Source organism: Balaenoptera musculus, chromosome 2 (genome assembly GCF_009873245.2).
Source record: "Balaenoptera musculus isolate JJ_BM4_2016_0621 chromosome 2, mBalMus1.pri.v3, whole genome shotgun sequence".
NCBI lineage: Eukaryota > Metazoa > Chordata > Mammalia > Artiodactyla > Balaenopteridae > Balaenoptera > Balaenoptera musculus.
In genome coordinates, this window is record NC_045786.1 from 15,870,887 (window position 1) to 15,895,567 (window position 24,681).

The 24,681-nt window shown below is 35.7% G+C and overlaps 1 protein-coding gene across 1 annotated transcript in view; it reads right to left on the reverse strand.

Moving 5' to 3' along the window:
• The window catches only part of MALRD1 (MAM and LDL receptor class A domain containing 1), a 612,855-nt gene that overhangs the window by 520,987 nt on the left and 67,187 nt on the right, over window positions 1-24,681 (reverse strand). Inside the window, exons 8-11 of the mRNA XM_036841268.1 lie at window positions 23,187-23,353; window positions 17,975-18,067; window positions 15,172-15,379; window positions 6,344-6,493 (exon numbers count right to left, since the gene is read on the reverse strand). Coding sequence (XP_036697163.1) covers window positions 6,344-6,493; window positions 15,172-15,379; window positions 17,975-18,067; window positions 23,187-23,353 — 618 coding nt within the window. The remainder of the gene's footprint in view (window positions 1-6,343; window positions 6,494-15,171; window positions 15,380-17,974; window positions 18,068-23,186; window positions 23,354-24,681) is intronic.

A 24,681-nucleotide genomic window follows, 5' to 3' on the forward strand; every position in this document is an offset into this window, starting at 1 on the left:
ATGATCATCTCAACAGATGCAGAAAAAGCTTTTGACAAAATTCAACACCCATTTATGATAAAAACTCTCCAGAAAGTGGGCATAGAGGGAACCTACCTCAACATAATAAAGTCCATATACGACAAACCCACAGCAAACATCATCCTCAATGGTGAAAAACTGAAAGCATTTCCTCTAAGACAAGGAACGAGACAAGGATGTCCACTCTCACCACTATTATTCAACATAGTTTTGGAAGTTTTAGCCAAAAGAGACAAGGATGTCCACTCTCACCACTATTATTCAACATAGTTTTGGAAGTTTTAGCCACAGCAATCAGAGAAGAAAAAGAAATAAAAGGAATACAAATTGGAAAAGAAGAAGTAAAACTGTCACTGTTTGCAGATGACATGATACTATACATAGAGAATCCTAAAGATGCTACCAGAAAACTACTAGAGCTAATCAATAAATTTGCTAAAGTTGCAGGATACAAAATTGATGCAAAGAAATCTCATGCATTCCTATACACTAATGATGAAAAATCTGAAAGAGAAATGAAGGAAACACTCCCATTTACCACTGCAACAAAAAGAATAAAATACCTAGTAATAAACCTACCTAGGGAGACAAAAGACCTGTATGCAGAAAACTATAAGACACTGATAAAGGAAACTAAAGATGATACCAACAAATGGAGAGATGGGCCATGTTCTTGGATTGGAAGAATCAATATTGTGAAAATAACTATACTACCGAAAGCAATCTACAGATTCAGTGCAATCCCTATCGAATTACCAATGGCATTTTTTACGGAACTAGAACAAAAAGTCTTAAAATTTGTGTGGAGACACAAAAGACCCCGCATAACCAAAGCAGTCTTGAGGGGAAAAAACGGAGCTGGAGGAATCAGACTCCCTGACTTCAGACTATACTACAAAGCTACAGTAATCAAGACAATATGGTGCTTGCACAAAAACAGAAACATAGATCAATAGAACAAGATAGAAAGCCCAGAGATAAACCCACGCACCTATGGTCAACTAATCTATGACAAAGGAGGCAAAGATATACAGTGGAGAAAAGACAGTCTCTTCAATAAGTGGTGCTGGGAAAACTGGACAGCTACATGTAAAAATATGAAATTAGAACACTCCCTAACACCATACACAAAAATAAACTCAGAATGGATTAAAGACCTAAATGTAAGGCCAGACACCATCAAACTCTTAGAGGAAAACATAGGAAGAACACTCTTTGACATAATTCACAGCAAGATCTTTTTTGATCCACCTCCTAGAGTAATGGAAATAAAAACAAAAATAAACAAATGGGACCTAATGAAACTTCAAAGCTTTTGCACAGCAAAGGAAACCATAAACAAGACGAAAAGACAACCCTCAGTATGGGAGAAAATATTTGCAAACGAATCAACGGACAAAGGATTAATCTCCAAAATATATAAACAGCTCATGCAGCTCAATATTAAAGAAACAAACAACCTAATCCAAAAATGGGCAGAAGACCTAAATAGACATTTCTCCAAAGAAGACATACAGATGGCCAAGAAGCACATGAAAAGCTGCTCAACATCACTAATTATTAGGGAAATGCAAATCAAAATTACAGTGAGGTATCACCTCACACCAGTTAGAATGGGCATCATCAGAAAATCTACAAACAACAAATGCCGGAGAGGGTGTGGAGAAAAGGGAACCCTCTTGCACTGTTGCTGGGAATGTAAATTGATACAGTCACTATGGAGAACAGTATGGAGGTTCCTTAAAAAACTAAAAATAGAATTACCATATGATCCAGCAATCCCACTACTGGGCATATACCCAGAGAAAACCATAATTCAAAAAGACACATGCACCCCAATGTTCATTGCAGCACTATTTACAATAGCCAGGTCATGGAAGCAACCTAAATGCCCATCAACAGATGAATGGATAAAGAAGTTGTGGTACATATATACAATGGAATATCACTCAGCCATAAAAAGGAACGAAATTGGGCCATTTGTTGAGACGTGGATGGATCTAGAGACTGTCATACAAAGTGAAGTAAGTCAGAAAGAGAAAAACAAATATCGTATATTAACCCATGTATGCAGAACCTAGAAAAATGGTACAGATGAACCGGTTTGCAGGGCAGAAGTTGAGTCACAGATGTAGAGAGCAAACATATGGACACCAAGGGGAGAAAGCCGCGGGGGAGTGGTGTTGGTGGTGTGATGAATTGGGCGATTGGGATTGACATGTATACACTGATGTGTATAAAATTGATGACTAATAAGAACATGCTGTATAAAAAAATAAATAAAATAAAGTTCAAAAATTAAAAAAAATAAAATAAAAAAGAATGGAGGGGTCAGTCTCTCCATGTTAAGCTTTCCAGGCCAGCCTCAACCTCACCTTTTGCAAAGGATGGGCCCCCTTAATACAATGGCCCGGAAGGGACTCCTTACATGCTGTGAGAACATTTATAATGACTTTATAATGAATTTAGGTAAAAATATCACAAATATTACCATTAAGAAGGAAGAAAGAAATCATAAATAAAACCAACGAAAGGAGGTTTGGATCAGGAATGCAAGGATGGTTTAATATTTGAAAAATCATTCATTTTATTAGAAACAAAAAGGATAATATCATGATCATATGATTATCACAACATATGCTGAAAAAAGCATGTGACAAGTTTTAACATGCTAACATACATGTGTGTGTGTGTGTATATATATATATATATAAACTTAACACACTATGAATAGAAGGAAACATCTTTTTTTTTCTTTTAGCATCTTTATTGGAGTATAATTGCTTTACAATGGTGTGTTAGTTTCTGCTGTATAACAAAGTGAATCAGCTACACATATATGCCCACATCTCCTCCCTCTTGCATCTCCCTCCCAGCCTCCCTATCCCACCCCTCTAGGTGGACACAAAGCACTGAGCTGATCTCCTTGTGCTATGCTTGGAAACATCTTTATCTGAAACAAAACAATCTTTTAGGATCTACAGCATTCAAGGCTGAATTACTGACAGCTTTTCCCCTAAATAGGAACAAGACAAGTACAGCAGCTATCACAAGCTCTATTTAACATTTTTCCGAAGTCCTATCTAGGGCGATAAAACTAGAAAAAAAACAGAAGGCTTAAGATTTAGAAAGAAGGAAGTAAAATTGTCATTATTTGAAGACAAAGTAATTATGAACCCAGAAAATTTGAAACATTTATAAATTCTTAACTATAATAAAAAAAATTAACAAGGTCATTGAATACAAGGTCAGTATTTAAAAATATAATTGCACTTATATATACAGCAACCAAAAAAATAAGTTTTTAAAAGGTGACACAGTAGCTGCAAAAATATTAAAAACCTAAGAAAATACTAGCAAAATATTTTTAAGTCTATGCACTGAAAGCTTCAAATATTTAAAGAAATTAAAGATCTAAATAAATTGAAAAATTAGAAACATCTGAAAAATCATTTTTCAGTGAAAGACAAATCAAGGTTACACACGAAAAATCATTTTATACCCATAGTTTTTTAAAAATTAAGAGAATATAATGTCTATTGATGGTAGGCAAATAGAAAAAAAGCACTCTTTTTTGCTGCTGGAATTTTAAGTATTAAAATTTGAGGGGAAAGTACATATCTTTTGGTAAAAAAATAGGAGTCTCACTTTTAGTCATTTACTGCATAGAATAAAAGTTCCCCATATAAGAAAATGCATATAAGTATGGATTTTGCAGCATTGTCATAATATTGTCACTCAATAAGATTATGGCTAGATATATAATGGCATATCCAGACAAAAGAAATAAAGCAAAAAAACAAAAAGAATTAGGCTTTTTCTGTTTCCAGGCAAGGTTGAGTATCAGGGACCAGATTTAGTCTTTGTCTAACAGTAGCAAAGAAATCAAAACAATATATACTAAATAATAGTTTTCAAATGTAGGACAATGGGAATGTAGAACCACAGGATAACGATCTCTGAGAGGGGAAACAAATGAACTAAGCCATACAATTTCCCCAGCTTACTGCCTAAACCGCGTTTCCAGCTGCCATTCAGGGAGGGGGAAGCCAGGAGGAGTGTGGTGGTCTCCTCAAGTTGAAAAGATAGCACCTCGGGGAGACTCAAGTGGCTATAGTTCATAAAGCAGAGTTCCAGGAGGAGAGAGCTGCAAAGAGAGAGAGCTCCAGAGATCTCCAGAGAGTTCCCCCCAAATTTCCACCTGAGTACTGACCAGGGCATGGATATAAGGAAACTACCTGAGGCTGGAGGAAAACCTTCTAAAAGGGGCAGCTGAAACATTGCCCCAAGGTCACAAAGGGCCAGCAATAGTAGGGTCTTTTCACTAACCAGAGTGGAAATGTTAATTATACATAGGAATTGGAAAGAGTGCTCAAGTTAAATGAAAACTTATATCCAGACAAAACCTGTAGGCAAATCTTATAGAATATTCATAATCACCAAAATTTAGAAACAACCCAAATATTCTTCCACCTGTGTACACCCAACTCTAGTAATATGATATATACTCAATAACTGGTTTGAGAAAGGAAAAAAAAAACATTATATGAGCTTGGAGGAAATGTACTATTAATACATATAGTTCTAATAATTAATAGTCTCCTTCCTATCATAAACTTTAAATTTAATCCAATCTGTCACAGAATCTTAAGGGAAAAATAAGACTCATTGGCACAAAAGCAAAAATTAAGATCTCACTCCACTGTTAAATAATAAGCTGCATTTATAGTTTTAGATAACGGATGGATAGCCAAAGTCTCCCTCCCATCCCCTAACATCCTCCCCAACTAACCCCAATTTCCAATGGCTAAAGACACAGTCAACACTGTTAGTTTTCACATACTTCTTTGGAAATCTCAAAGGAGAAACAAATATAATAATGTCCAGTGGGGTTATACAAGCTTAAAGAGGATCTACAGTACAGTTGTCTTATTATTAAGTTAATATGATACTAATGTACCTTTGTAATGTTATCCAAACAAAACAAAAACAGAACAAAACCCTTCTGTTTTCCTTGGAGCTTCACAAAGCCTTATTGGAATGCCATATGTAGTTATGGTTGCTCTATTTTAAGGGGATATGTAAAAATTGTACTGCTGATTAAAAGTATACATGGGCACTTAGGTTGCTTCCATGTCCTGGCTATTGTACATAGAGCTGCAATGAACATTTTGGTACATGACTCTTTTTGAAATATGGTTTTCTCAGGGTATATGCCCAGTAGTGGGAACAGATGAATGGATAAAGAAGATGTGGCACATACATACAATGGAATATTACTCAGCCATAAAAAGAAACGAAATTGAGTTATTTGTTATGAGGTGGATGGACCTAGAGTCTGTCATACAGAGTGAAGTAAGTCAGAAAGAGAAAAACAAATACCGTATGCTAACACATATATATGGAATCTAAGAAAAAAAAGGTCCTGAAGAATGTAGGGGCAAGACGGGAATAAAGACACAGACCTACTAGAGAATGGACTTGAGAATATGGGGAGGGGGAAGGGTAAGCTGGGACAAAGTGAGAGAGTGGCATAGACATATATACACTACCAAACGTAAAATAGATAACTAGTGGGAAGCAGCCGCATAGCACAGGGAGATCAGCTCTGTGCTTTGTGACCACCTAGAGGGGTGGGATAGGGAGGGTGGGAGGGAGGGAGATGCAAGAGAGAAGAGATATGGGAACATATGTATATGCATAACTGATTCACTTTGTTATAAAGCAGAAACTAACACACCATTGTAAAGCAATTATACTCCAATACAGATGTTTTAAAAAAAAAAAAGAATAAATATACAAATGAGAAAAAAAAAAAAGAAAAGTATATATGGGGAAGAAGTAAGATTGTTTATTACAAAGAAGCCATAAGAGTAGATTACATTGCATTCAAGTATTTGTAGATTTATTTTAAAGATAGTGCTAACTCTCTGTTCTCTGTTCTTAGAAAAAGGATTAAACTATTTTTCTTTCTGTTTTATGAAATTTGGATTGCTCTAAAAAGAAGAAAACCCTACTGTACATGATTCATGACAACCAGAGAAAATTACCAGAAGACTTTTTCCCCTCTTCATGGCTTCAATCCAACCTTTTAAAAAGTGTAACAAAAAGTTTTGTTATTAAAACAATGCTCCTTTCAGGAAACTCAATTAAGCACAAATTATTAAGTTGATCAGGACAATTTAAAGCAAGACAAACCAGAGTTCCATTTATAAAGTCTATATATAGAAGTGAAAATACATAGTATCATCATTCCACAACAGGAAAGAAAGACAACAATTTTGGGGGGGGAAGAAAAAAAAAAAAGAGGAAAATGTCCTACCATGATTTGTGTTTGTTGTGTTCTCAGCATCAGGAAGATGGCGGTCTACACTCGTCAACCTTTTCACGAATTCCCAGTGTGAATCTTCTTCTGTGAGAAGTGGCTCCCAGCCACAGAAACCAGACTCAAAGCCACACCTGAGATGATTTGCTGTTATGCACGAAAAGAAAACTGGTAAGGAGAAATGAAGGGGGAGCCAGCAGGGAAACACTGACTCTATGTTAGCCAATCAACTTAGGCAGTCAGAACTGTCACTCCACTTCGTAAAGAATGTTTCCTGATCATCAGAGTAGTTTTACTTTTTCCAGCTTCACAAAGTGTTCCATGTGCTGTGTGAGGCATTGCCCTTCCACACTCTTCTGTCTCCAAGCCTGGCACATTCCACCCTGGTTGGCCATCTCCACTGCATTTAATGACACAGGGTGAAACTCTACAGCTTTACAGAGAGTAACCAATTCACCTGCCAAGATGAAAAAGATTCACCCGCCAAGATGGTTAAAAAAAATTTGAAAGGATGGTATTTAAATTAATTCTAGACACCTGAAGACCCTGAGGTCAGCACCTTAGAATTCATTCTATTATGCTAGTTTAACAGTTTCTCAAAAAAAAAAAAAAAAAAAAAATCCCTAGCCACTTTGCATTGCAGGTAAATTAGATATTTTGAACTTTGCTTTGTTTCCCCTTCTTAACACACAACTAAAAAGTTGAAAAATACTTAAGTTCCTACATTTATCACAAAGCACGACTTCTAGAGAAAGTCGGGATTTGGGGTAAGCTTCCTAAGCACCTTTCCTAGCTTTTTCACCAAGTTAGTGAGGAAAAAACAAAAGTTTCAGCGGACTGGGCCATACACCAGAAGTTCTAACAACTTGATTTGTGCTTTCAAGAAATTAGCTTTTATGTGTTTAAATTTTCTTTTCCTGAAATAAGAATCATAGTATCAGCCTATCTTAGTTTGGGGGATAAATTAATACAATTAATTTAAAACGTATTTCCAGGTATTCCTCTTTATGCAGACACATTTTCATAACAGATGGGAGGACAAAATAATTCTTGGTCAGAAAACACCTAAAGTTTTGACAAGCTCCCTAACAACACAATTCTATCATCTTTAATAAAAGTAATAATAGATGTGTTCCCACTGAGCTCCAAGTATGTGTCAAGTATTTTGCATATATTACCATTTGTTTTCACAAATGCCCTACACAGCAAGTGTAATTATCCCCAAAAGATTTTCTTTTTGAAACTTTAGCACTAAGCAACTCACCTATGGTAAATTTTAGTAAATGGAATATCCAGGCTTTGAGTTGTTTGACACCAAAGCTTATACTTTGAAGCCTCCCTGCACCTGGGACTCTGTCTCAAAATTTAAAAGACTGCTTCTCTGTATGCTTGCTCTGAACCATTATTTTCAGTTTTAAATAATGTGAGCAATTTTATCAGCATATTGAATAAGCCCACTGTATCTTAATAATCAAAGGATCTTCAAATTTCTATAAAAATGGATGCCTGGTTTCATGACCAGATATTTCATCACTAACGTGTCAACTCTTAAAACACTGAAGTGCACTTTGCAAGTGACAGGGCCACTTAAATTTCCTCTACATGTAAATTAAACGTATAGATCTTAGAGCTATGCTTGTTTAGACAGTCATATAATGGATATATAATGAAAGATATTTTTCTTTACAAGCAAATATTATTTTCCCCTTAAATATATTTCCCAAAAAATAAAAACAAGCAAATTAACTATCATATAATAATGAAAAACTGTTGCACATCACCTAATGGTGAATCAACATGACAAGGAGATGCTGTTCACCCACATAGTACTTAGCTGGAAATCTATTGCTTCTGGATGTTTTCCTTTTCACAGCTCTGGCTACAGAGTTGATAAGATACTGTTATTGATAAAAAGTTAATGCTCCAAGGAGAGCCTCTTCTGTTTTGTGACAGTCTTAAGAACCTATGACCTAGCTGTGACTGTCTCCCTGGGCATCCAGGAAATCCTCTGATCTAGTTCTTTGGTTCTCTGTGAACTTTGCCACCTGCCAAGCCACCTCCCAGCTCTTCTAAGTCACTTGGTAGAATGTAGAAATAGACAAGATTTGAAATATATACTTGACCTCTGAAATGTGCTTATAGGTTGCAAATTCTTGGTTGTGAACTTGGTCAAGGAATCCTTCCACCTCCCCCACCACGGGTACCCTCAATTCCTAAAGGCACACATCCTTGGAATAGAAAATCTTCCATCTGGGTTGGCCCAGGATTGTCCCAGGTTACACCCGTTGTCCAAGGATAATAATACCTCTCCTCTCTTTCCTCTCAAGTGACTCTGTTTGGGCAATAAATTCAATATTGCCCTATTGGGGCAATAAATTATATATTAATTCACAAAGGAAGCAAGTCCATGCAGATAACAATCTTATTGTTATATGCAATGGTGTGAAATAGCTATAAGACCAGTGAGTGTGGAAATGGAAAGTCAAAGTCACCCAAGCATCACCAAACCCTTCCGCAGAGTCTTCACATCTGTGCCTGTGTCACTCAACTGCAAAAATGTAAAGAAGATTTCAAGACAAAATAACTTTGGATTGAATAAATGTTGAAATTTGGCTTTAGGAGAAAAGTTCAAACCATTTCTTTCATTACCTGGATGTTTTATCAGTTAAAATGTCAATCATTGCACTTTCCACAGAACACTAAACACCACTGTCCTTTGAAAAATGAAAATTAATTTTTAAAGTCCATCACTATAAAGATATATGAAAGCAAAATGGTGCAATCACCTCTGTAAAACTCTTGGTGAACTTCTCAGGTGTTTTTACCAAAGACATTCGTTCCAGTACACTTCAAAGGACATTTTTTAAAGCTAAATATTCTAGAACTTAACTGCACTATAAAATACAAGTCAAGCTTCAAACCAAAGTTGAAGTTCTTCCATTAATATTTCCCCTACATAATTCAAAACATTTAAGGTGAAGTTATAAATATCTGAAGAAAACCAGGAGGGCCAAACACATTCTGGCAGCTAATAAATGTCTTATGAAACCACATGTGTTAAATGTTAAATGTTTACAAAATCTAAAAAATCATGTATTCATATAAACAAAATGTATTCATTAAAAACAGTGATTTTGATTATGTGGTTTCTTTTATTTAAACTTCTGTAACTACAAAACACATTTCATCATCTCTAATCAGAAGATGAGATATGCCACAGTTCATAATTTTAGTGAAATTTCACTGAGTTCATCAGTTAGAGTAATATTTTTAAATTATGACAAAGCTTTGTCTTGCATATTTAACCACTGAAGCATATTGGCAGAAGAAAAAGAATTTCATTGTGGCAGCTGAGGAAAATTCTGGATCATGAAAATTAAAATATTTATGAACTCTCCAGTTTGGAAGTAAATCAGTTCTCTATTACGTAAGAAAAAAGTTTGTATGGGAATGTTCCATTCAATAAGCATATATTAGGCTTTAATATGATTATAATATATAAACATTTTGTTAATATTTATTGAGAACCCACAAGGATCTTTTCTCCACTAAATATACATGTATTTCCCTTACTCTCAGGAAGTATTTTTAGTATTCAATATTTATTTTTCAAAATATGGAAGACATCCAGAGACAGTATCACAGTAAAGATTAAATGCATTGCACTGGATTCTTGGTTTAAGCTTCTTTCACTTGAATATTGTACCAACTTCTACTTTGAAGTGTAACAATTTATATTCGCAGGTTAAATGCTCTAACAACTCCTATTTATTCAATTAAAAGAGCTTTTTTCCCCATGGAATTGTCCAAACGGTTTTGATTTAAACACACATCTGTCAATCCTGCCATCCTTTTTGGAACATACACACAGTCTTTTTCTGTATGTTATGATTGAAAATTAGATATATATATATATATATTCGAAATTTTATTGTGGTAAAATATACTTAATATAAAAATTACCTTTTTAACTATTTTTAAGTGTACAGTTGAGTGGCACTAAGCACCTTCACACTATTGTACACCCAACACAATCATGTACCTCCAGAACTTTTCCATCATCCCAAATCCAAACTCCATACCCATTAAACACTTACTCCCCATTTTTCTCTTCCCCTCACCCCTGGCAACCACCATTCTGCTTCCCATTTCTATGAATTTGATTCCTCTAGGTAAGAAGAATTATACAATGTTTGTCCTATTGTGACTTGCTTATTTCACTTAGCATGTCTTCAAGGGTCAGCCACGTTGTAGCATGTGTCTACATGTAAGCATTAGGTATATTTTCTTTGTAAGTTGTTCAGCTAGTCAATGTATACCTTTAGATATGGCTGGCACATGTTATATTTTATTAGAAATGTTTTAAAAATATATTGCATATTTATTTTATTCTTAAATGTCCCTATTTTATACAGGATCATGTTAATAACGATCAAAAATCTATTGTTTGGAATCATGCAGTATTTGTCCTTCTGTGACTGGCTTATGTCACTTAGCATAATGATTCCACTTACATGAGGTATCTAAAATACTCAAACTCATATGTTGTTCAGTTGGTATAAAGTTTCAGTTATGCAAGGTAATGTCTGTAGTCAACAATACTGTATTATGTACTTTTTTGGTCAATTGTTTTGCAATACTTAATGCTTTTAAAATACTTTTGCAAAACTTAATACTTGTCAAAAATACAGCCTTTTGTGAAGTATTTTGAGAAGGGAGAAGCAGAAAGGAGGAGCATGAAAAAAAGCTCACTTGTCTGCCACTAACACCGGTTCAGCAGGGCCTTTTTTATGTTCATGTGAACGATGTATTTGAAGCTGAAGGTGCTGTGGAGGACAGGCGTTTCCTGTGCATCTCCTGCACCAATCGTGAGGATGGAGCCTTTTAGGGTGGAATTGGCAAAGTTTTACTGGGCAAGAGCGTCTAGACTGTTTAGAACTTTTACAAGTGACATCCTCCACTCGGTAAGGGTTAGATGACTTCGGACAAGTTCTACAAAACTGCTTGAAGTAAACCTCGTGAGCGCGGTGTACACACCTGGCACCTGCACTTTCCCATCCTTGCAGTAATCACAGCCTTTCTCCTGCTCTAAGAACTGGAAACGCCCGCCGCGCTCCTCGCTGGCTCTGGGCTCTAGCCACCACCTGTTCCCGCAGCGGCCGGCTCGCCTCGGTCACGGTCACGGCCGTCTGGGGCCTCCGCACCGGCGGAGGCTGCTTCGGGCTCCTGGGAGAACGCCTCCCCAGGCCTCCCGCGGCTCCCAGATCACCCGCACCATGGCCCGGGCCATGTCCTCCTCCAGGGACCATGGCCACTGGGGCGCCTTCCTCGGCGACACCTCTCCTGCCTCGGGGTGTCAGAGATGGTGGCCCTCCCTCTCCCTCCGGCGCCCCCAGCTCCGCTCGCCCTCTCGGCCCCTTCAAGGAAGGTGTTGCGGCGGGAGGCAAGGACTCGGGACAGCGCGGGAAGCGCACGCGTCCCGGGGCACCGCCCTGGGGGGATGCCCTGCTCGGGGAGGCCCCCAACCTGGGTGCCCTGAGGGGGAGGCCGAGCCACCTGCACCCGCACCCTCAGGTCCGGAATCACAGGGGCAGGGGGTCGCGGGTCTGCACAGCCCCATGCACCGTCCCAGCGAGGGCTGCACCGCGATGTCGTGGCGCGCGTTCACCTGCAAGGGCCCATCGAGGCTGCTGACTGCAGGGCGAGGCGGGGCCTCACCTGCGGCAGGTGGTCCGTGAACCGTGCCCGCTGGGAGATGTGGAAACACTCGGCGGCCCTCAGCTCACCGTAGCCCCGGAAAGACCACGAGGCTGTGCAGAGGAAGTGGGAGGGTCGCGCCGGCTTGGGTGCCGCCAGCGGCCCCGCCCAGCCGCGCCCTTGGCTTTGGCTGCCAGCGGATAGGGGTAAGGATCCTAGCGCGGGGGCGCAACCCGGGTACATGCAACCGTCCAGCACCTCGGCTTCCAGGGCACCCATATGCATAGCCCCACCTAGTTAAGAACATAAATCTTGAGTCAAGTGTTCTTACTACAAAAGCGGGGGGAGGGCAGGGGAGGACAAGGAAAACTTTGGAGGTGAAGGATGTGGTGACAGTTTCACAGGTGTATGCATATGTCCAAACTAATCAAACTGTATACATTGATTTTGTGCCGATTTTCGTACAATAATTATACCTTAATAAAACTATTTTAAAATGTATTGTTTGGAATTATAATGATGCCCTTAGGGATTAGCGAAGTACTGGGAGTTTTGTTTCTATCATGAAAGGCCTCCAATTGCCTCTTAAAACTACTTTTTTTTTATTGCCACCTGTTTTCTCTCTCAGCCATCTCTTCAATTCTGAAGTCTTTTAGGCACAGTGGTTCTCAAACTTTAATATGCAGGTGAATCACCTGGGACATTGTTAAAATGAAACTCTGGGTTCTGTAAGGCTGGGTTATATATCCTGAAGTTCTGCATTTCAAAGGAACTCTCAGATGCTGCCGCTGATACTGCTGGTCAAGGAAGTAACGCTATAATAGCAAACTCTAGCAAAACCCATTTTCCCTTTACCATTAACTGCTTTTGAAAAGGCACTAGGCTACAGGCTCAACCAACTACATTTGTCAAAATAGTATAAAATTAAGAGGAACTTGGTAAAGAAAGAACACCTGAGTGAATGTGCCTTTTGCAAAAAATCACACAGGCTACAGATACCAACTGACAATATTCATGAGTTAATATTTACCGAGTCTCCAGAAAATGGTAAGTACTCCTGGTGTATTCAAACTATATCTATGAGCTACACCGTTCTAGAGATTCATCCTATACTGGGATAAAAAGAAGATATAAAAGCATTTTCCTTGTGCTTCATGAACTTTAAAATTCTATTTTTAAGAAAAATTTGTATAACAAATTCAAATTTGTAAAGTATAAATTTAAAAGTATGTGGAAAATGTTTGAAAGTGGTTTTAAATTTCAAAGGAAAGCCTCTTAATTTGTAATAACATATGTATGCATGTGTATATATGCACAATATGTTAAACACTTTAGTGCAGAAAATATTGTAACATTATATTAATTCTAATAATTCAATTACTATATAAATAATTTCCTCAAAGCAAAAATGATTGTACAAATATTTACATGAAATACTCATGCTGACATCAAAGTATATGGATATTTTGTAATATGTAACATGGCTACCTTTTTTTTTTGGTCATATCCCTTATATAAAGTTGATCTCAAGCAAGCATGACAGGTTTTCTTTGGCCAAATGAGCTTACATTATTTGGAATACTTATCAGACTAAGAAGTAACACTATCTGTTGATAAGCACAGCCATCTGTCCCTGAATTCACATAAAGGAAATAGCAGGATGGTATCAAGATATACCCTATGGGGAAAATGCCAGATAAGTAATCAATAAAACTTCAATAAAGGAGGAGAAATGGGAAAATATGTCCAAAATCAAATGCTAAAGTATCTACCAATACTCTAGGTGGAATTCGATTAAGAAAACCAATTAAAAGGAGAGCCTTCACCAGAGGAAAAAAAGGAGAAAAGAAGCTAAGTTTCCATATGTAGAATTGAAAAGATAAGAAATATATTTACTTTCAGTTATTGGAATTGAGAGTAATACAAACCATTAGAAAGGTGAATTTCTTCAAAAGAAATGAACCAAATTGTCTGTAAAAAAGCATTTAAATGAAGCATAAAGAGGAATGTGACACTCACATTAGAGAAAACGAATGGTCCTCATATTTTTTAATGAACAAAAAGAGAGCACCGAAAATATCCACAGAGATCATATTGGTAAGGAGATTATTTTGCTTAAATCTATGGTTAAGACCAGGTGTCTGAGGAATTAATTGAATTCCTGCTTACAAACAGGCAGAGGATTTCTCGCTTGCTTTCCCATCTTCTCTTTTCTACACCCCGGTCCACTGCTGTTAATAAAATGCTTACTCGCCCATCAGCAGAAGCATTTTCATTAAAAAGGTGACATTTATCTTAGTGCCATACTCCTCTTGCTCAACAAAATATATCACTAAAATAAAACACTGCAGCAAAATAAATGTCAAATTTTTAATAATTAAAAAACCCTCTTGTTTGTGACATAAAAATTGGATGCATGTAGTCTTAATTCGTTTCTAAAGAGACACAAATATCTTAGTTGCTAAGTTACCTCCTATGAGAACCATCATGTAGGTTGTAAATTACATTATATTTCCTTTCTAATACAACTAGGTTTGAATAGTAATGGAATTTCTCGTCATTACTCCTATCAAAGACTCTCCATAAACGGTCTGAAATGAAGTTGTTGGGCTTTCTTGCCTAGTCATGAATACCAACCATGGCTGACATGATTTCTATGTCACCATGGTTGTCTGGAAGGCCATGGCAGCCCTTCTCCTCTTTACCCTTTCCCCACAGCTTCCTACATGATTGGTCAGAATGGAAAAAGCCCTACAATTAATAAAGGTTAGCAATCCATAATATATGTCTCCAAAGAGCAGAGTACAAATAGGTTCCCTCTCCCATCCATTTTCCTCTTTAATCAAAACACACACACACACACACACACACACACACACAACTAATCACAACTATTCATTTGTTGAACAAATAGAGAGATTTCAAGTGTTAGCAAAAAGCACCAAAACATCATAGAGATGTTAGCATAGAGATGCCCACAAGGAGTAGTACTAATGGCGTCAGAATGAGAATGTACATTCATCTTACTTCATACAAATTAAATGTACCTTGCTCAGGACAAAGACTCTTAAATCCAAGCGTAGTCATGAATGTGAGCATATGAGTGAGTAAACCATTAATTTACTTACAGCAAGTCGCTGGATCCTCGTCACTCTCATCAGAACAGTCCTGCTGAGAGTCACAGACCAGTTCTTGGGCAATGCACTGGCCGCTGGCACAAGGGAATTCATCTGCAGAGCAGAGCTGTCTGGATGGGGCCTGTGCACAGGCGTAGACCCAGAGCTGATCGAGCCCAATAAAACCTTTCTGGCTCAAAATAGTCCCTTCAAAAATAATCTTCAGGGAAAAACAAAGAACAATTTGTGAGCTTCAATCTCTTCAAAAAGACCCAAAAAAGAATAATAGAGATTAAAGAATTATTAAGAAAAATGTCTGTTTAAAGAGCAAGCCAATAACAACTAAGAACAAAGTTCCTATTTGATCAGCTTGACCCACACACATAAGACTGATGGGCACATTAGATCCACTGAGGCCTCTGAGAAATGACCCATGATCTGAGGAAAGCATCCCATTTAACCACCGACAATGTCCCTGACTGCAAACTTGTTGTTTGGTCATCTTCACAGTCCGCTTACTTTAATATTCAAGGAAAAGAATAAGTGTTATCACTACTTATACGAGAGCTATAACTGCATTTGGTTTTTTAACTACTAAAATTAGTTATTGGAATGCATGAAGGGAAATGTCAGGCAGACAGTAAGATACACAATAGAACATTTAAAAGAATAAATTTAAAAATCTATTAATTTTTATAGAAGAATTGCTCTAATAATCAAAGAAGCACTAATTAAAGGAAATGAATCTCATTTTCTCCAATCGAATTGCTAGCTTTCTGAAGATATACAATACTAGCAAGTGAAACAACCATACATTGCTAGTCTAGTGTGAGACAATGTCCAAGTATTAATATCCCTTGAGGTTCTAACAAGAGCAATGGTTAATTAACACCAAGAGTGCAGAAGAGATAGAAATCAAAGACTGTATAGCAAATAACTATTTGCTGTCCAAACCGGTAGTCACTAGCTCCATAGGGCTATTTAAATTTAAATTAACTAAAATTAAATTAAAATTCAGTTCTACACTTCAGTAGTTACATTTCAACTGTTCAATAGCCACATGTGGCTACTGGCTACTATACTGGAGAGCATAGATAAAATTTCCATTAACACAGAAAGTTCTTTGGATCAGCACTGAACTAGATACTGGGTTTTGTTTTGTTTTCATGGGATAGAGCAAAAGTATTTCTTTTTTACTGAAGTATAGTTAATTTATAATATTGTGTTAGCTTCAGGTATACAGCATAGTAATTCAGGGTTTTTTGCATAGATATTGTTAATGTGTAAATAAGATGCTAGGAACAAAGACTGACTCCTTTTAGTCTCTTTCAGCTTAAAGTTTCTGACAGAATTTCTTTTCAAAAACATGAGCGATATATATTTGTTTATTAAGAATTACTTAAGATGAAGTTTGCATAAATATTTAACAATTTATAAAATAATATTAAATTTAAATATTTCATAAGAACACTTTGTATCTTTCTCCATAATGAATATCTTATATGTTAAAATTATTGGACCTACAGCTGTGTATTTTCATAGCAGCAAGATAACAGACATGCAGAAATGATAAGTTTAGGTTTCAAAAATTTATGCATTTAAACTTTGATCTCAAAAGTCTGCCATTACTGAAAAGCCAGTTACATTTAATATGTACTTGGAAACCTCAGATAACTCCAATATTATTTTCATTATATTTTTTGTTTTATCTTTGAGTTAAGCATAAAAACAAACTTTAATATTCAGCTTATGTAAAAAAGAATAAAGGTCCAATCATTCAGTACTTCCTTCAGAAGTTATAAAGATATCAGCTTAGAAAAATTAAAATAGTGTCAAAATTTTAACTCAGGGTGCTATGATATAAACCTCAACTCTTCTGAGATTGCTACAAAAATGCTGATTCATAAATTCCAACTTCAGCAGTAAATTGGATTCTAAAAACCTCCATGGTCACAGTTCAGTATCATTTGGGCTCTCCCTTTTAATACCTAGAAAAATGTATGAGTGTGATATTACCTTAAACGAATGAAATTGGTTCCCTAAGCCACACATACAATCAGCCTCATTATTTTACACTCACACTCCAGCATAAATATATTTATGTACTCTATATACAAAACAAAATGGGTGGAAACTTAGAGTACTACACTTCAAAAATAAAAATCTAAATAGCAATTAATTATACCAGTATTTCAATGTTGATCTCTCTGACGCTACTACACTTTGCAATATTGCCATGATATTAGAAAAGAAAGAAATGACAGGCAAACACTTGATATGAAAGTTTAAAAATATTATCAGATACATTTTTCTGCACAATCTCAGCTCTATATACAACACAAAACCCCAAGTTAATATTTTTAAGAGATAGCATTCCCACTGAGCCTATGTTTATTTCAGATGCATCTTTGTACAGGTAGAGTTACCCATGTGTTATAAAGATATGAATTACTGCATTCAAAGCATTTAAATATACTCTACTGATTTTCCAATACCAGTTTATTATTTATCTGCTTCATAATGTACCTGGCTTCCCTGGTTGTACTGCATGGCGTCTGGGGGTCCTAGGGAGGGAACCCATGGAGGGTGAGGATGCTTTAAACAAGAGCAGTTACGCTCTTGCCCCTCCATTCAACAAGATTTGACCTGAGCAGGGCTATAGGTACAATGAAAAGTAATTGCTCTCCCCAGACATACAAGTCAACATCCCTAATTTCAATGCTAATTTAAATGAAGCAATGGGTGATAAATTCATAACTACAAAGCTAAAAATTGAACTCATGATAAAAAAAATACTTGTTTTTCCCTGTTATACCTTAAATGTCTTCAGTCCTTCTGGTATTAATACATCCGCTTTCACCCATTTTCTGTGAGTTGATATGTTGTAGGTCCAAAATATTTCTTCTTCCTTTGATCCAAAGAAAAAGACATCACTCATTCCCCAAATTCTACTCTCATAGTTATATATGTGCTCTCTTAATTATATTTCAGTAGATTTTACCCTACCTGTAGGATATTAAGTACTAAGAAATCTAAAGTATTGGTTAAAAAGCTATATAACATTTTAAAAGAAAAATGAAGAAAAGGAGAGGGGAAGGGATGAAAAGATAGAGCACAGAGGATTTTTAAGGTAGTGAAAGTACTCTTTATGATAATATAATGATGGATACATGTCATTCATTATACATTTGTCCAAACCCATAGAATGTGCAACACCAAGAGTGAACCCTAATGTAAACTAGAGACTTCAGGTGATGATGACGTGTCAGTGTTGATTCATCAATTGTAACATGTGTACCATTCTGGTGGAGGATGCTGAAAACGGGTGAGGCTAAGTATGTGTGGGGACAGGGGGTGTGTGGGGACAGGGGGTATATGGGAAATCTCTGTACCTTCCTCTTGATTTTGCTGTGAATCTAAAACTGCTCTATAAAAATTATTGTTTTTAAAAATAAGGAAATAAAGCATGTCTACATAGTAAAGCTGCCTATTTTTTTTTCTGATGGAGAGTAAGGACAGAACAAAAATTTGAATGGAATCTTGAATAAAGTACTGCACTTCGAAAAATAAAATTCTAAATAGCAACTAATAAACCAGCTATTTATATCTTAATCCCACTGACATTACTTCATTTTGCAATATTGCCATGATAATAGGAAAGAAAAAATGGCAGGCAAATATTTAACATGAAAGTAAAAAAATTGTTATCAGATATATTTTCTGTACAATCTCACCTTAAATATTTTTTCCTATGGAAGAATTCATTCCAAGTTCCAAATAATACAGTTGTTTTCTGGAGATTATATGTCTATTTGACTCTCCAGTCACTCAATCAAAGACCTTTTCATGTCTTCTAAAGCATGCTATGTCATGCATCTGTATGATGATCATTTTCTAGGTTGCAAAGTGTATCCAAAATTATGTTACTATATACTATGAGGTCAGATATTCGATAAAAGTCTATAACGTACTCCACAATTTTGCCTATGGTACTGGACTTTATGATTTATGACTGTGCTTTTATGTTCTGAAATAATTCTATTTTTCCTTAGATTTAGTGAAATATATGTATAATGAACTATAGTGAAAATGCAGACAGTGGCATAAATATGTCTCAGGTTGAGCTCTGAGACTATCTCTGTGCTCTCCTTCTGCGAGACAGGAAACAGCACTGAAAGGTGACAACTAGTTGTAATTCAAATGACACACGACACTCATACTTTTTCAGACTCTCGTTAGCCTTTATTTCCTCACTTGGTTTCACTTATTTCATTCATACTTAAGGTTTTCTAAAAATGAATCTATTTTTAACTTAGTCCTTTGCCCTTTGTTATCTACTCCAATTTCCAAGTCTGAAGTATTTCAGAAGATAGTCTAAACCAATTAAAATATACTTCATTCCATTACTTATTCATATCAATGGTTAAGACTTCCACAAGACAATGAAACATACATGGTGGACACATTTTCAGCTGATAGCTTCCAGGTCACATCACAATGAAGTGAAGTTATAAAAAGTTAATACAGCAAACTTTTCTTTCAATAATTTCTTATGCAACTTCAATTATTTAGCATCCAGACACTACACTCTCCACAGATGCTTTTAGTGACACTACTTGGCAAGCTGCATTCACCATGTCCCCTCACTTTAATTTTATGAGGATAATTTACAGCTATTGTGCTCTTTCTTCACAGTGCCTAATTGATTCCCCCCTGTTCTACTTGAAGAAGAATGCATTTACATTTTTTTCAGAAAGCTGAGCAGAATTCTTTCTAAACTTAAATGGTTTTTCACACAAGAAGTTAATGGTATACTGTGTATGAAATCCAGATTTTTCTACCACATTTTCCTATCTGACAACAGAAGCAATGAAAAGGAAAAAGGATTTACCCCAACTAAATGAAATCAGCTTTTATTTTATTTTTGTCCTTACTCTCAGACTCTTATCTAGTTACTTTCAACAGGAGTCAATGTAAAAAAGAAACCCTCAGTTCAGAAAAGCCTTTCAAGTGATGTTCTAATTTCCTATTATCTTAAAATCAATCAATCAAAATTATTTAAATGTCTTTATCCCCCTAGACCAGGATCAATAATGCCATTTTACCTTTCAAGAAAAATATTTATCACTAGATCTCTTAGAGACCAGCTTATCCTTCCCCCTTTCAATGAAAAAAATCAAGGTATCAAATTCAAGGGTTTTTTTTTAAACTACTTTTGATTGCATGTGGTGATAGGACCATGTACTGTGGCAAAAGCCTTCCTTCAAGGAGAGCTTATTATAGCTTTAAAATCTGTATCATACAAGAAAAGATATTTTCTAAGGCATTTTCTCTCCTGTCCCAGCTATGTATCCTCCTATTTATTTGCCAGTGGGAATTTTAAAATACATAAAAGGCACCACAAGCTGGACACCCCCACTATCCTTGGCTCACTGACATGGCAGCTGTTCTCAGGATAAAAGATAGGCCGTTGCTATGATTATTTTCTTATAGATGATGGACAGAGACTTGATCCCAAGAATAGTTCAATGGTACAAACTAGAACTGCTACACACTGAAGCTGACTTTAAAAGTTTCAACTTTTTAGTTAACTTGTCTTTTACCTATTTTCTATTTCTCAAGTTCTAAAGTACTCTGAAAATAAAGAAAATTACCCTCAGCATTCTCACTAGATATTTCTTGGTTCATCAGCACATTTCATCCTAAGGGTTGTTTTCGTTATTCTATTCATGGAATATGTAAATGATCATTTTCATCAAGAGCTAGTTTTTTAAATGATAGGTTTGAAGTCCTTTTTAACTTTGTGATAAAACATCAACTTGTAATTTAAATGTACTTTGATGCAGTTTGCATTGGTGACCAACGTTTTACGTGTATAGAGCACAGCAAATAGTGTCAGAAAAGACTGGACACTGCCTTGCAGAATACTGGGTAAACTAATGGATCAAACATCAGTCAATGCTCTCTAAGATGTACCCCCAATTGGTTCTGATTAACACATTAGGTCAGTTCTCCAGAATTAACTTCTTCTTTTCTTATAATGTGGGAAATGGAATCTTGGTAAGTCTATTCTTATTATGAGGCGGTATCTGAAGCCAATTTGTTTGCACTTTTTTCTTGTGCAATCCCAGAGCCACCAGAGGAATGATATTGCTCACTTTCAATAATTCAAAACTCCATATCCACATGCTGAAACTTAAAATCCATCACTGATGTTCAGGGTAGATTAAAATAATCCCTAGTATTAGAAGATAGATAACAAGTTTCTACTCAAACTTAGGACAGTGATTCATTCAAAATCTAATGACTGTTGATTACCCACCATGTGAAAAACACTATTGTAGGACCGTGTATTTTTAAAGCATCTTTAAGTATAATATAAGCTCAACAAAATTATTCCAGACTTTTTTTTTATTATGCCTTTGTTGAAGAAGGATTTGGAAATTACAGAAAATTTCAAATTGCATGAAAGCTCAATGGGCTTGGTTTACATGGCACAGGTGATAATAACTAAAAGGTGCTTAAAGCTTGAATGGTATAACATATACGGATAAGGTTTAACCTATTTTTGGGGTAAAATTTCTCCCAATTATCTGGAAAGTTTGGAGTATTACACAAAGGGCAGGGAGAGGTTTCTGCCCCTCCACCCACCCCACACCATGTCAAATTGAATGAAATATATCAAGTAGATTCTAGGGCAGTGGACTGCCAAATATTGCTACAAAAAAATGTACAAAATATAGTTTAAAAATGCTACAAATTGTGTCTCATCTGTGTAACAAAGGACAATGTATTAGGCCATCTAATGAGAGTATTCATTCAACTTCATGCTTTAGAAGTCTGGAAAAGAGAAGTAGAAGAAAAAAGACTGGATATGATGAAAACAACACAAAAGGAAAAGGGAGAGGTGATATGATAGAACTCAGAAGAAAAGGGGAATGCCTCTTGAATGTTCAAGTATCTTGGTAATAAGCAGTCTGATACTTGCGGATTAATTATGAAGTCACTGCAAACTTCAGAAAAGAACAGAAGAAAATGCTGTTGACAGATGGTTAGTGGCACTTGTTAAGTACAGATGACAAACTTTTGTTGAATAATGAATCTGGCTGATGTCATGCAGAAGTTTCAACTGGATTTATCCAAAGCATCCTGAGCCAAAGGAAACTACTTGCTTGGATACTTTTACTGTCTTTCTTTTCCAATGTCAGAATTCCTGCAATTATTGTCAAATATTTCCCATTTGTAGGATAACTGCTGTTTACCCTTATGATTTTTTTACTCCTACGTAAAAATAAATTCTTCTTCACAATAGAAGTTCTCAAAGTGTCTCAAGTGTTTTCCCAATTGTAGAGAATTGTTTTTAGTTAGGTTAAAAAAAAAAAAAAGCATGGATTTGTTTATTCACTAGCATTACCACTACAACTTTCACTCTGCCCAGCACACCACTTTTTAAATTTATATGACTCATTTGGCTGTATTTAATCAGCAATTACCAATCTTTTAAAACTGTATCTACTGTACCAGAACAAGTAATTTGCTTCTGTCATATTTACAGCTTTAAGAATACAGAGATCAAAAATCCAGAACAGATCACATCAGAGCTTCAGTATAGAGTTAATAATATAGAATCTCAAATATATTATTACACCATAGTTTTTAATATATTTTCATGAATTTTACCAATTTTATGAAATATTTTGCAAACTACCACGGTGTATGTGACAATATCTCCTAAACCAGCTTCTTAATACTTCTTTTTAAACATATACCAATTAAACAACATTTGTGCTATTGTATAGCACAGGGAACTATATTCAATATCCTGCAATAAACCATAATGGAAAAGAAAAAAAAAATTCCCCCTCAGAAGCAAAAAAAAAATAAAATAAAATAAAAGGTATACCAAATAAAGTCAAGATAAGGAATACCTATAGCCTACATGCAACTGAGAAATAGAAACAAAAGTTGCCAAGAATAGAAATTTCATTTATTCAATGAATTTGAAATTAATGCAAGTTTCTTCTCACCTTTTTATTATACAGTCCTACTCTCAGAACACTGTTTTCCATAGAGTAATAGAATTGAAGATGACAGCTCTTGCCCAAGCAGTGACACACAGAGCTATTTAGATAAGCCCTGCTGTCTAAACGGTTAAGAGTAGAAGCATGCTTAGCCCCTACCCATATATAGTAACCTGAAAAATAAAGGGGGAAAAAAGCAACTTAGAAAAAATTAGCTGCTTTCTGTTTTGAACAAAATTATTGTATTACTTTTCCAAATCAAGCTTGAAACACAAATATTTTATTTAAAAGAATACGATGTTTTTAAAAGATTGCATCAACTACAAATTACAGATTTTCGTTTCCATATTTGATTTCTAAAATGCATTGTAATCTCCTCCTAATTCCTAAAATCAAAGTTTGACAATACCTTCAATATGCCAATATTCTTATAAAAAGAAATCTACTGATATAAAAATTTCTGTGCCACCAAATGATGATTCTTTTAAATATAACAATGCAATCTTTCTTTAATCAAAAATTCCTCATCTTTCTTCCCAGAATTATTTTCCCTTTTGATTATTTTTTCTGTTCTTCACAGAAAAACTTATATCGTTTAAGGGAATATAATTTAAACTGCCCTCTTTCTTACCAAACTACATGGAAGCATCATATACTTACAGTCCTACTAAACTACACATATGGATTGTATAGTACATAAAAATATTGTCAATTTTTTCCATCTGATTCTTAAAACCAATTTGGATTATTTTTGAACTCAATAATATATATAATGCAGAGATACAAAGATATTTCTATGTTTTATAACTTCAATTTTCAAATATAAAGTCTTTCAAATGTTTTATTTCTTTGTAAGAGAGCAAATATTCCTGCAACATGTAAAAACTTTGAACTTAAATTCAGTGAAATTTATTTACTAGACATGTTAGCCTTTAATCAAAGTAGTATATAATAAGTTAATACTTTTCCTCTGACCTATACGTAAGGAAATGATAAATAAAACAAAAACACATTTTTACAAAAGCAGAGACAGATTAAACAAGATAAAACATCTCAAAAGATAAGGAAAAATAGATACGCCAAGTGATGAGCAGGGCTGAAACCACAGAACTCTTGGATGTTGGGACCAGAAGCAGGCTGTAGCAGCTAGAATTTTGACTAATTTAAATGTTGCAAAATCCTGGATGAACAGAGTCAAATTCTCTCAATGAGGTCAAAGATTAGGGGGGAAATCCTTCTCATAAACTGAGGTGGGAAAGATACTTACCCTCACTGCTGTGGGCTATGGCTAAGTGACAGTATGTGCAAAACTCCAAGCATTACCATCAAGTATGAAACCTTAAACTAGGATTGTTACTCAGATAAGGTTCTGGGTTGCTGAGTAATACCACGATAAAATTGCTGAACAAGGAGGTAGGAACAAAGTAAAAGAGCAGGAAAGAGTAAAGGGGGTTTAGAAAGAGAACAAATCTAATTGAAAAAAAGCCTGCAAAATTTCCAG